At 44.6% G+C, this 14,306-nt stretch overlaps 1 protein-coding gene across 1 annotated transcript; it reads left to right on the top strand.

The window, feature by feature from the left end:
- The first annotated feature begins 339 nt into the window (after window positions 1–339).
- LOC123117365 (BTB/POZ and MATH domain-containing protein 1) lies at window positions 340–2,086 on the top strand. The gene has a single exon (XM_044538133.1). It carries the CDS (start codon window positions 601–603, stop codon window positions 1,660–1,662), a length of 1,062 nt encoding a protein of 353 aa, XP_044394068.1. The 5' UTR covers window positions 340–600; the 3' UTR covers window positions 1,663–2,086.
- The last annotated feature ends 12,220 nt before the right edge of the window (window positions 2,087–14,306 follow it).

Here is a 14,306-nt window from a genome sequence, read left to right as displayed (position 1 = left end):
GAATAAAGAACATATGCCACTCAAAAAAAAAAACTGCACGTAGAAGACAAATTATACGCTGGCTCGGCCGCTGTTGGAAATAATCACGATTCGGTGTCCCTGTCCCGTACGGACCGGTAGCCTTAGCCGAAAAAAAAAAACTGCACGTAGAAGACAAATTATACGCTGGCTCGGCCGCTGTTGGAAATAATCACGAATCACTGTGTCCCTGTCCCTGTCCCTGTCCCTGTCCCGTACGGACCGGTAGCCTTAGCCGAATCAGCTCTGTACTAGATAGATCAGGCACTATATATATCTGTACTAGCTCCACCTATAATAAACCAGATACGAAAGCTCGAGTTGTCGACACGAGCGGTTCTGGTCGTGCGTAGGTATACGCATCAAGCCGCGGCTCTACGCTTGTGAACTAGCACCCTAAGTGTGACATTGGCGGAAGCATCTGCTTGCGAGCTTCGGAAGGCTAGCTTCTACATACTGATTTGTTGTGTGCTCGAGCGTCTTCTGATCGGAAAGCAATCAATCCGAGTGCACCACCGACCTCGTCGGGAAGTACGTGACAAATCGGCGGCTTTCGCCAAACGTCCTTCTGCTGGTCACGAGATGAAGACGTGTAAGACGGTGTCTACATGCACCCCAGTGGAGGAGGCTCAACGTACGCATGTGTTTGATATCTTGGGTTATAGCAAGCACAAGGGCATGGGCCATGGCGTGGATGGCCGCATACGCTCAGGGGTTTTCTCCGTCGGCGGCCACGACTGGGTGATCTTCTTCTTCCCCGACGGGTATAGAGGACATGGTCTAGATTACATATCGGTTTTCCTCATGCTTTCGAGCAACAACGCTAAGGTTCGGGCGTCCTGCGACATGAGGCTGGTGGACCGGTACACCGGATTCTCATCTTCGGTGCATAAAACAGGACCTAGGATTTTCAATTCTGGTGATATTAGTAAGTTTGCTCCACAGTCTAATTGTTTCATAAGGCACAGTGAGATCGAGGGATCCGCATACCTTAGGGATGATTGCCTGACGATCGAATGCGTCGTCACTGTTTTCAACAAGCCACATGTTACCCAAACAAAACCATTCCCTAAAATCGACATGCCACCAGCTGACATGGCTGAGCATGTTAGCAAGTTGCTTGAAGAAAAGCAGGGATTTGATGTCAGCTTCATCGTCGAAGGAGAGACCATTGAAGCGCATAGGTTTGTTCTCGCTATGCGCTCGCCTGTTTTCAAAGCAGAGCTCTATGGGTCGATGCAGGAGGCGAGGCCGGGGCAATGCATAACCATCATGGACATGCAACCTGATGTTTTCAAGGCCCTACTCCATTTCATCTATACGGACTGTTTGCCTAGCGGTGAGGATACCGAGATGGTCCGGCTTTTACTAGTGGCTGCGGACAGATATGCAATGGACAGGCTCAAGCTGGTTTGCCAAAGCATCTTGTGCGAGGATCTGAACAAGGACACCGTGGCAATCACATTGGCTTTAGCTGACCAACATAATTGCCACCGGCTTAAGAATGCTTGCCTTGAATTTATCGAATTATCAAATTTCACGGATGCTCTGGTGGCTACACGACGGTTAAAGGATATCAAGAAGACTTGCCCATCTTTCATAGTGGACGAATTGGAGAAGAGAACAAAGCGTCGTAGAGCATGAGCAGCTACAAAAGGTAGATCTGCTAAATTCCTCATACCAATTCGTCGAAGGAATGATCAGGCCATTGTTAGATGAATCTAAGAGTTGTTACGTAAATCCTGAAGTGATGTGGATGCCGACATGTTGCGAAACTATATATACCGCACTCTTATCTTCTCGTAAGAAGAAATGGTTTTTATACAAGTTGATATATATGTAAGAATATTTATGTAAAAGAGAGAGGATATGGGTGGAAAATATTCATAAATTCGTTATTATTGACCGATTGACATAAAAGGGCGTTAATAAATTCCTGTGAATTTATCAAACCTGCACCACTGCACATTTAAAGTTTGACGACGAGCAAGCTCAATCGATTATTTTTCACGTCCATAATACGAGTAAACTGACTAGCACAAGGACTACATGTGCTGTCGCCACTAGTGATGACCAAACTCTAATTAAAGGGCGTATGTCGCCCATGCTTCCTGCTAAAAAAAATACTCCCTCCATTCTTAAAGATTTCAAATGGAGTACCACATACGGATGTATATAGACATATTTTAGAGTTTAGATTCACTCATTTTGCTCCGTATGTAGTCACTTGTTGAAATCTCTAAAAAAAACAAATATTTAGGAACGGATGGAGTATATGAAAGTGTGCAAACGATTGGCTTGTTTGTATGGTTTAGGGACAAATCATTCATATCATTTTGAAGTGCAATCGGTATGGAAGTAAACAATATTGTTTTTTTTACGGTGACCATGCCTCCGTGAACCATTTCATCCCGAAGGCTATGAAAACAGCTTAGTTTGAACAATTACAATTGCAAAGGTGGAGGAAGCGAATTAAATTCTCGCAGATGGATGAAACAACATAGCACTCCAGTCGCGGAGAAGGGCCTTATTCTCAATGTTGGTCAACAGTTAGACCATAGGATTAGATCAACCCGTCCAAAACTGAACCTTCTATTTCTCTCCAACTTCGTAACACTTGTTGTTAATCTTTTGCCAAAAAAATTTCCCTGTGTGTAACCTTTGTTGAACATTTGAGTAACCAACTATAGCACTGAGATTAAAAGGTTTATGGGTTTTGACTCTTTTTGAATAAACTATGTATAACGAACTCTATCTTCTCGTTAGAAAAACGGGTTTCTATACAATTTGACATGTAAGAATATTCATGTCAAACAATAATAGCATATGTTCTGGGTGGAAAATCATAAATTAGTTATCACTAGCTGATTGACATAAAAGATGTAATACATTCCTGCGAGTTTGTCAAACTTGCACCACTGCACATTTTAAAGTTTGATTGAGCCAAAGAAGTCTTTACAAAAATAACCTACACTAACGAACCTGACTCATAGCAAAACAAAACAAAAAATCTATAGGAGCCAACGACCGTCACCACGCCAAGCGTCGAGACCACAACTTTGCGTTTCTCAGATATAAGGTGCAATACTTGTGCGGCCATTAGCATGATCCAGACCACATCTCTGTGTCTTTTTGTTTTTGGTTGGTCTTCCGCTATTGTCATGATTTGGTTAGTTTTTTCTTCCCTGTATCAATACATTCGGTTTAATTATATGGCCTTTAAGTTTCGATTGTGAACGATTTCTGGAAGTCTTACTGATTTATCATGATTGATAATCTGATATTTGTGTTGCTTAGTTTTTTTCTTGTATCCCCTCTTTGGACTACTCACATGGCTTTCAACTTTTTCTATGCGAATGATTACAGGAAGTTATATCGGTTTAGCATGATTGGTCATTGATCTTTGTTGAGATTACGTTATATGTCTTGTGTAATCTGTTAACTGTTTGCTCCTTCCTGCGGCAGCATAAACCTACAAGTATATCCTAAACCTTTCCTCAAATGGGTTTCACCGAAAATTATCGAGGCCAATTCTGATCAAAGAAAATTCTGTAGAAAGTAACTGAAGACTTGATTGTGAAACACAGTTTAAACTCCAGATTACAGGTTTATCACTCTCTGGTGCAACTTGCAGGTTTGATATCTCTGAATTCCAAATGCGTTTCCATTACTGGAGATCAATGGTACGATAAATAATCCCTGATATTATAACATTAGGGCATATCTGATTAAGAATCCATGATCTGGTAACATAGAGTATTTTCAACAGAGTACTGTTTTCCAAATAGTTGTCAGTCTTCCCGTTCACGGTAAACCTTTTATTGGTCATTGAGTTTTTGGAGCAGGACATCATGATGACAAAAGGAAGAAATGCAGTGTCATTTATTTTTATTTGGAACGCTGCAGCTTGGTAGAAAATGGAATAGTTTCATTGTTTGTAGTTGCTCACTGGACTATTGATCTTGAGTCGCTCACTGGACTATTGATCTTGTATAGTTGCTCTTTGTGTGAGCTTGTTTGGTTCAGCTACGCATGAGAGACGGTAATACTTCACCTGGGTATGATTAAATATTTACTATTGTTTCCTTGCGTCTTTATCAAAAAACAAAAAATCTTGAACGTAGTGTTATTTTTGTCTGCTGACTGGTAGAGTGATATTGAACTTCATTTGTTTGATTAAATAGTGCATCTAATTTTATTTTGAGGGAATGTTGAAGGCTTGCAGAAACTTTGGAAAATTAACCAGCTTCATTTGGGCCATTGGCTGGGCTATCCGAATTCCGAAGTGCATTAGGCCCATGAACTCACTGGTTTCTTCTTGGCAATGGCTCTTTGCAATGTTCAGCAGTCTTCTTCACGGGCAGCAAGGCCAGTCTCCAGCTACGCCGGTGAGCCTCGAGGGGAGCAACAGTACCGGGCTGGGCTGGAAGCGCTGGACGCGGGGCTGCTGGCGGCGGAGAGGATTCTCAACCGACCTCAAAGCTCCGTTCTCTCCTTCCTCATCTCACATGGCTGAGCTCTAGGAGAATTCTTCTGAACTCTGGGAGCAGGCAGCGTAACTGCTGAGCCTTTCTCTGCTTTGCTCTGTTTTCACAATGTGATGTGGCCAAAATGATTCCTCTGTGATGTGGCCAAATGTGGCAATGCATACATGCTTGAGTAGATCCATGAAACTATATACTACTCCCTGTAGTGTCAAAAAACGTCTTACATTATGGGACGGAGGGAGTACTTGCACTCCGTCGTTGTGGAGTCCGATTCGTCCGTTCGTTAACCTTTGATTCTTTTCTGGTGCCACTTTGAGTTTTGCCTCAAGTGTTTGACTGATTTACTTTCAGTTTAACCAAAATGGTCGACCACTCAGAGTTTCGTTTCCACTGATCAGTTTAAGCTTACAAGTGGCGAACACTGTAAATTCTAGCAGTAGTATATGCGTGTGCTTGTTCAGCCCTTGTCATCAGTTTAAGCTGTTTTCTGACGCTTTTGTTTTGCCTCGTGTTTGACTCACTCACTTTCAATTCAACCAAGCGAGTATTCAGAGCTTCCTTGCTATATTGAGGCCCTGTTCGGAGACCCGCCACTCCAAAACTTCGCTCCCGGAGCTGGAGTCAAAAGGCACGGAGCTGGGAAAGAGATGCTCCAGCTCCTTGTATTTTTAGGAGTTGGAGTGACTCCAAATAGGGCCTAAGTGTCCACTTTAAGCTGATGGCATATACATGACGGTTCGGGCTGATTTTAGGTGACCCAGATGATTGTCACTAGGCATGTTCATATTCAGTGACAATTTGAGTGTCACCGAAAAAGTTGGGTGGGTCATTTTTGAAAACATGAATAGAAAAATAACAATTTGTTTTTGCATCTGACTTATTTGGTGGCATGTCCTTTGTTAATAAAGGGAAATTTCTTGGAAATGGGGTTGTTCGGTTCCCTCCTAACAAAGGAATTTGGAACGAGGACTTAGGGTTGTGCTCGAGTATGACGTCCCTGGTGAGGCGAGAGGGCGGCACGGCAAGGTGACGTGGCTAGGGGTGTACAGCAAGGCGACTCACGCCTGGTGCATAGTGAATCAAGGGTGATTTTAGGTGAGATCTGTTTACTAAGAGACAATGTAGCGAAATTGATTAGGTTTCTTGGATTATGTGATGTGAATTATTATGCAGTTTAATGTTTTGTACGAAATATGGATCAAAAATGGATAAATGATGAACCCAAGATGACCCTAACATACAAAAAAGGTGTGAAGGATGTAGGACCCAATTATATCGACCAGAGGGGTGGTGAATGAGAGATTTAAAATTTCTTCCGAAACTTAAATACCCTCAGCGCAGCATACCGAAAATGAAACAAAACACATGCAGTTCTATGAAAAGAGAATCTACTACAGAAAAGAAACATGACAGTGCTGAAAGATAAACTCTCGAAAGATAACTACTAGAATTCAGATGGAAAACTCGAGAGAGAGAAACACTACTGAAAGTAAACTACCGAAACAAAACATGGTTGCATAGCAGATAGAGATGCACGAAAGATATGAGCACACAGATCACGGAAAGATATCTCACGACAGATAATATAGCTGAAAAATAAACTATTAAAAGTAATGCAGTCAGATAGAAATGACAAGTCGTGCATGAAGGCGACAGATGCTTTGATAGACTAATTCACTCTTCTTCAAAAGAGCTACGTCTGGTTGGAAGGACTTATGATTGAACAAGGGAGCAAACCTCCCTCCATCCTATTGTCCTCAATGTGAAGTTTCTCGAACTTCAGTTGATTTTACTCGTGGTAGATTCTTTTCGGCAATCTCCAAACCTTGGAAAGAATTTGCATCGCGTACCACAATGACTCTAGGTTGCTGAAGACTTTGTCTTCGGTGACCACAATTACTCTTAGTTACTCAGACAGACGCCTAACCATCTAGAGAGTTAGCAGCTCTCAAGAGTAATAGGCTCAAAGCTCTCGACTTAGATCTCTGTGATGCTCAACCACTATTAAGTTAGCTCTGGGGTTTTCTTTTGGTGGATTACTCAAATCTTTCAGAGAGGGGTGCTCAATCAATCTTATCGGAAAATTAAGCGGAGCAGCTGACAACAATGGTAGGCATGGGATGGATATTTATAGTCGGAGTAACCTAGAGGGTGAAATGACCAATTAGGACCTGTGGCCCAGCTAATGGCCAACCAACAAGTACCCAACGGTTGGATTCAAACTCACATGGCAACTTTACTTGAGGAACAAGTAAAAGCCGACTCCTCTTTTTTTTGACTATACACAGTAGGGCAAAACCCCACTGCAATTTTTTCAAAATTAAAAAAGCAAGACAAACACTGTCCAATAGTAGAAAGGGCTTGAGGTAAGCCTAAAAAAGCTGACTCCTCTGCTGAAGCATTTCTCTCGCGGCCCAGAAGAACATCCTCTCTAGCTGGCGAGTAAATGTTTCGAAACAAGAAGAGATTTCTCTCAGTTCTCATGGGATAGATTTTGGTTAAGCAGCACAATAGAGAAAAGTCTCAAAATACTTGTACCCCCTTTTAATAGTACGGTGATCCTATGAATCAAAAGAAGAATATGAGACAACGTAACAAATGCTACGACCTAACTTCGTCTTCATTCTTCTCCGTTGTAGTCATTTTTCTCGGACGCCTTGTGTACCAATTGTTTCACGTCAACAATCCTTTTGGGGGTCGTCTCGGACACGCAATCTATTCGATAGGAATATTCTCGAGTGCCTCAACATTCTTCTCTGCTCCGTAGATAACTTCTGCAAAATTTTATAGCAAACTTCTCGGAAGTAGCAACCTTCTTTGAGCTTAGTAATCTTCTCTGCTTTGCAGATAACTTTCACAAAAGTTTATGGCAAACTTCTTGAAAGTAGCAATCTTCTCAGTAGCAAACTTCTCATAACTTAGAAATATCCTCAGCTGCGCAGATAATTTTAGCAGAAGTTTATAGCAAACTTCTCAGAAGTAGCAATCTTCTCGACATCAAACTTCTTGAAGCTGAGCAATCTTCTCGGAACTCTAGGGTCTATAATTTATGTGTGTGAGCTAGCAAACACATTAGCCCGTCAATGTTTCTAGCAACAATCTTCAAAATACAAGGGGGCATTGGACTACACCAACAAAGGATTTTATGGAATTCAAGGTTTCTCACAAGAATGGATACAAAGATGTGTTGTGCCCATGTAGAAAGTGCAGTAATGGGTACCAGCGATCTACAGACGAAATTGAACATCACGTAAGTACCAATGATATGTTCGCGGCATATACAAGGTGGATTCATCATGGCAAACAAGTGGGCAATGGGTGGTTATGAAACTGACCACAGTGATAATGGTGAGGCAGTTGATGTAGCTAACTATGATAATGTGAAATGTCTCATAGATGACTGATGCAGCTGGTGGATTTGATTTGTTTAAAAAGCTCATGAAAGAAGCAAAGCGAGAATGTCACCCGGGGAGCCATAATATGATGTGGTTGGCATTCATTATGAGGGTCATTCATATCAAAACATATACCCATATGACTAATAGAGCATTTGATGTGTTGTTTAAGCTCTTAAAAATGGCTTCCCCTGAAGTGGGCTTTCCTAAATCTTACATTGATGCTAATAAAGCTATTTCTGATGTTGGTATTGATTACGAGACAATTCGTGTATGCAAGTATGACTCGACTTTGTAATTGGAAGATCATGCCAAGAAGACTAATTGTCCTGTGTGTGGATTATCAAGGTGGAAACATGAAGATGGGAATGGAAAGAAAAAGATTCCTTGAAAGGTCCTTTGATACTTACCGATAATTTCACTTTACCAAAGATTTTTTTAGGGCAATATCAGAGCACAACATGTGGCACAAAGAGAAGAGGGGTGGTTGAGGAAAATGTTATTAGGCACCCTACAGATGGCATGGTATGGAAGTCCTTTTACAAAGACCATCCTAAGTTTGCTGTAGATCCTTGTAACTTGAAGTTAGTTTTGCAACAAATGAATTCAAACCCTTTGGGCACATGAGCACTACAAATAGTATGTGGCATATGAATGATAATATAGTACCATTCTATGAACCGATCGATAAAGAAAGTTTCATCATATGAATGATTGTATACTAGCATTCTATGCACGTGTTCCTCAAAAGTATGAGCATAAGCTTCTACTAACTCAGTTTCTGTCAAAGAGAAAAACACATCTATAGCCTAGAGTATTTGTTCCTGTTAAACTTTGGAAAGACAACTACACACAAAGTTGCACAATTGTCAATGCCATGCATTGCTTCGCAAGTCTGTAACCAGAGTGCAGCATTACCTGCAAAGTGCACATTCGCGAAACTGACCCAAAGATCAGCCTGAACATTGTACATGCGAAAGTACTTCTCGCAACTATTTTTCTCCACCACTTTGCATTATCGCCTTCGAATTTAGAAAAATCAAACAATGGAATTCGAGCAGAAAAACGACCGGTAGTATGCTGAAGGTGGGAAACCAGGGACTGATAGAACTCATCATTGTCGTCAGAGAGTTCCTCAGGAGACGAGAATTGGGATTTCGAATGCTCACCAGTGTACAAGGTATGAATTGAGGAACATGGTCCTCGGAGATCAGTATCATGTGGCTGTTGTGCAGCGTCGTGCCGTTCCGGCGAGGTGGTCCTACGCGCGAGGGAAGCGACTGCAAGAGTGTTGTGTGGTGCGGCACCTCTAGGTTGTTGACGTGGTGCACCACTTCGTCCAACGGCCGCCTCATCTTTGCCATCGTCGCATCGAGAGAGGCGGAAAGAGGAAAGCTTAGGAGGAGAATTGTGTTTACAATTGTCATTCGTTGTTGCACACACATGCTACACACACGCTTAGTAGTAGATCGTTACAAGCCACTTGGGCTAGGCTGAGATAGTCAGAACAAACGCACGAGCCAGGCCCATGTCGTTGGATGATATTATACCCGAGAGAATTTGCTTCACACAATTTGACAGAACCTTTGAAGCGATCTTATCCAAATATGACGTTTTTTTTGATAAATCCAAATAGAAATTTGTTGCAGTAATGCTTGTGGCGGCATGGCGGGGTGCTCGCGTTGACGGCTGGGAGAGACGACAAGGGAAACAGAGGATAGGTGGATTCGTGAAGGATGGGATGCTTGGGATTTCTCTGGAAATGGGTGACGTGCTACATGAGGCCCATGGGACGCGTGGCAAGTCATGGAGGCGACAGATGCTAGCGATTTGTCACCCGCCTGAACCAAAGTGTTTCCCTTCTTTATTTAAACAAGTTCATCGAAATCGTTACAATGTCATGTTGTTGAAGGACCACACATGCCTTCTATAAGCCTAAAGATAACGAAAATCCAAACTTTTTCTTTGAGACAATCCAAAAAGGAAGTTTTTTTAGGGGTCAATCCAAATAGGAAGTGAAGCATGAAATGGGAGAGAGGCGAACGAGCTGCACGCGAGCCTGGCCCACTCCTGAGTCATGTGGCCCAACTGCGACATACCGCAGCGCCACTTCCACTCCGCACCACACCACTGGCTTCTCCATCAAGATGCTGGCGCCCGATGCCGACCGCACCATGCCGGAGGGGGCGACGGCGTTGGAGATCCCCTCCGACCGCCCGATCTTCTTAACCAGCCTGTCCTACGGCGGGGGCCCTCCGGCCGCTACAGCGGTTTTCCTCCCCCGGGAGACGCTCACGGCCACGGGACCCCGGCCACAATCAGTGTGTACTTCAATTTCGTCCTCCTGCGGCTGGAGCACCACTGGCGGCGCCTTGTGTACGCCTACATCACCCCATCGGAGGCCCCATGCCGCGCCGACCCGGGGCCCTTCATCTGCCGCGTCTTCCGCACCCTCGCCCTCGACCTGCCGCAGAACTTTGAGCTCCTCCCTCCCGAACACGGCGCCGACATGGCTGTGCGCTTCCGCACGCCCGACTTCCGGGAGGCGACCCTGCTGCGGCAGCCGTTCGTGCTCGACGGCGTCACCGTGAAGCTCCTGCGCGACGGGGAGACCCCCGACACCACGTGGGTGTCGGTGTCGTCCGACTACCTCGTCCCGGTGGAACTGCTGCAGATTCGGGTACGTGCGCGAGATCGACCCGGCCTGCTTCGCGGCGCCCGACCTAGCCACCGTCCACGTCGTCCTTCAGATGAGTGAATTGCAAAAAATATCGACACTTCAGGCAAGGTTTGCATGAACCACAAGTCTCCGAAATTGTGCCAAAAACCACTAATTTTTGTCTAAATTTTTGCAAAAAACACTAGTTGACGGCTTAGACCATTTTAAGCATGATTATGACAGATGGGTCCTGCAAATGATGACATGGCGTAACGGTTCAAGTTAGACACCATTAGGTGAGGGTTTTTCTAGATTTACAAAACAGACCCTATAATTTTACAAAGACCCCCTTAGTCAAAAATAATAAAAGCAATCGGGTCCTCCATGAGTTCATCTCCCACCGGTCCCGTGGTGGACGCAGGCGACCACTGCCTCCCATGCGCGACCGGCGAAGCTGCTGCTTGCTCCGGCGGCTGGGCTGATGGGAGGTCCGGCGCGGTCGGTGACTGGCAGGACGACGGGGCAATGGAGCTCCGGCGGCGGCGGCATGAGCATCAGACGGCGGGGCATGAACTCCGGCCGCGGTGAGGCAGCCTGCCTCGCCACGCCTACGCGGGCCGAGGAGCGGGGAGCGAGAGGGAGAGGGATGCAGACGTCTGTGCCGCCCCTGCCCGCGAGGTCGAGCGAGCTCAACGATCGGACCCTCGCCGGATCCTTTGCTGGGAGCGACGACGGTGGCGGCCCGATGCTTGAAGACGGAGGTGGCCCGATGTGGCAACCTGCTTGGGGACGGCGGCAGACCGGGGACGGAGGGGCGGCGGGTCAGGGAGGGAGGCGCAGCGACGTGAGCAGGGGCGGCAGGCTGGGGAAGAGGGGCGCCCGGGCTAGTGGTCGGCGGCGGGGCCGGTGGCTGGCTTGCACGCACAGGCGATTTTTTTCCTGCTGTTTTGTAGGATTTTTTTTTCAAGGAAGGAGTTTTCGGCAAAATTTCATGCCTAACGACGTCCAGTACGAACCGTTACGCCACTTCAGGTTTTGTGGGCTCCGTATGTCATAATCATCATTAAATGGGTCCAAACGAGCAACCAGTGTTTTTTGCAAAAAATTAAACAAAAAATTAGTGATTTTTGGTACAATTTCGTCGACGTGTGGTTCCTGCAAACCTTGCCTGTGTCGATGTTTTTTGCAATTCACTCCCTTCAGATCGATCACCCCCGTGAGATCCCCCATGAGCTCCGGATCGACTACAATGACGATGATGGTCACTGGTATTCTCCATTTCGGAAGTATCTAACATTTCTTTTATCTGTAAGCAAATGTAAGTTAACCTTCCAAATGTGCATGCCCATGCTTTGAGTAAACATGTTAGCATCTGAGCAAGATGCAGTTCTTTCCTTTTTTCACTATATCCGGAATATGTATACCGTGTAAACATGCAGTTCATGTTTTCGCACAGTACACAGACTCAACTTCCCATGCGGTACGGGCTATCCGGCGCTATGTGCATGGCCATCACACCAACCTTGCCTGTATTTTGCTTTTGCCACAAATTTGACTGCCCAATAACCAATTTTATCCCAAGGTAGATACATTTTCAGCGATCCCTCTTTCCGTTGCTAGTCTGTGCTCCTAAGAGTCCTAATTACTTCTGAATTCCGTAGACAGCACCATTTTATTTCTGCATGACCGGCAGTTAACAGAGCTTCGCAACTCCTCATCCATGGCATCGACCATGCTGTTCTCCGCTGGCCTCGTTTCTCTTGGGTCTCCGCCGCCGCAGCGCCACAGCTGCAGGTTCATCAGGCCGGGCACTCTCATTTCATCAGGCAATTGATCAAATCATATCTGAGTGGTAGACTCTGTATCGGTCTCCTTCTTAATTAGGTGGTCTTTCTGACGGAAGGAATTGTCTTTCTGTAGATATAAGGCATGGTCAGGTTAAAGCTATGGCTGGAGTGAGCATGGATGGCTTGGCACAGCCTCAAGCCCCGGTTGCAGTGGTCACCGGAGCATCGAGGGGGATTGGGCGAGCAATAGCTGTGGCTCTTGGCAAAGCAGGGTGCAAGATAAATACTTCTTAAGTATCAGCAACCGAATAAAAGAAAGAGTGAAGTACTATTCCTTCAAAGAAGCATGGAAATTGTATAATTGTAAGGCTAGTTGAGCTGTGGTTTCATTGGAACAGTACTGAACATCATCTTTTGTTTGTTTAAGGTACTTGTGAACTATGCCAAGTCAGGCATGGAAGCTGAAGAAGTGCGCAGAGAGGTGAGTAAAATCGCTCCTTCTAGCCTTCTAGCCTACCCAATATATGATACAGTTGCTCGCATACAAATGCATTTTACCTCATAGAATTCCTTTCATGCCATGCTCGTCTTCCTTGTGCCACACCTTTCATGATCCATTCAGATCGAGGAGTCCGGTGGCACTGCCATCACCTTTTCAGCTGATGTCTCCATTGAAGCCGAGGTTGAAACCATGACGAGAGCGGTGAGTTGACATCAGTTAATTACTCTAGGCAGAACAATAACAGACAATTCTCCGAGTGAGTGCATACTTTATACTCCCTCCGTTCGGAATTACTTGTCACAAAAAAGGATGTATCTACAACTAAAATACATCTAGATACATTCATTTCTAATTCCGAACGGAGGGAGTACATGATTTAGATGTTGGCTCAGGCAATTGATACTTGGGGAACGCTGGACGTCCTGGTGAACAATGCAGGTTCTCCCTTGTTTTCATCTCTGTCTGCCTTCCCCTGCACAGCTGACTACGTAAGTTGGCATTTGTATCGCCTTGACAGTGGGTTTTGACTATCTAATGTTTTGGCTGTCCTTTGTCTTTGACGTTTTTAGTTTGCATCAAGGAGTATTTGAATTAGCGTGTTAGGCATTTTATACTGTCCGTAGAGCACCTCTACGGAAGACGTGAACTTGAGAATTGAGGCGTCAAAACTTGCGCCAGATTAGCATACATTTCAATGGCCTGGTTACGGGAACAGATCATACGAGTGATTGAAAATTCAGAGCCGGAAACTGCCAACAGGCAACATCTATCTTCGAACATGACGCTGAAAGCCCCTTATATAAATGTCACAGTTAATAGGGATCAAACCCCTTGGAGATTAACTGAAACTGAATTTTAGCACCCATTTGGTTTAACTGAAACTGAATTAGTACGTATGAGGTAACATTACAGCGCCAGGAAACAAGAAGATATTACATTTGCAGGCAGGCGCCCACTGTAGGATCACTAGCACATGATAATATTCGCAACACTTCAGGTATTCTGCATAAAAATATAACAGGGCTGGACTTTATGGATATGACGTGATGTTATATCTCCAAACTCGAGATATATAGCATCAGAACCCTCGAACTAAATGATATTGGCATCGAAGGAGGGAACATGTATTGCAGAAACAAGTCACTGAATAATACTTGGAGAGAAGATGATAACCCAATCCACCAAGTAGTCTAGTTTGTGGCGATCGATCTGATCTACCAAGTACTACCTCCGTCCGAAAATACTTGTCATCAAAATGGACAAAAAAGGATGTATCTAGAACTAAAATACATCTAGATACATCCCCTTTTATTCATTTCAATGACAAGTATTTCCGGACGGAGGGAGTAGATGATAATACTTGGAAAAGAAGATGATAACCCCATCCAGGAATAGCAGAAGTAGGAGGGACTGAAATTACATACAGTGGACAGAGTTAACTGACCCCCGCAAAAAAAG

The sequence above is a fragment of the Triticum aestivum genome, chromosome 5B (assembly GCF_018294505.1).
Source record: "Triticum aestivum cultivar Chinese Spring chromosome 5B, IWGSC CS RefSeq v2.1, whole genome shotgun sequence".
NCBI classification, from domain to species: domain Eukaryota; kingdom Viridiplantae; phylum Streptophyta; class Magnoliopsida; order Poales; family Poaceae; genus Triticum; species Triticum aestivum.
The sequence above is the reverse complement of the archived record's forward strand: the minus strand, read 5'-3'. Positions and strand labels throughout refer to the sequence as shown.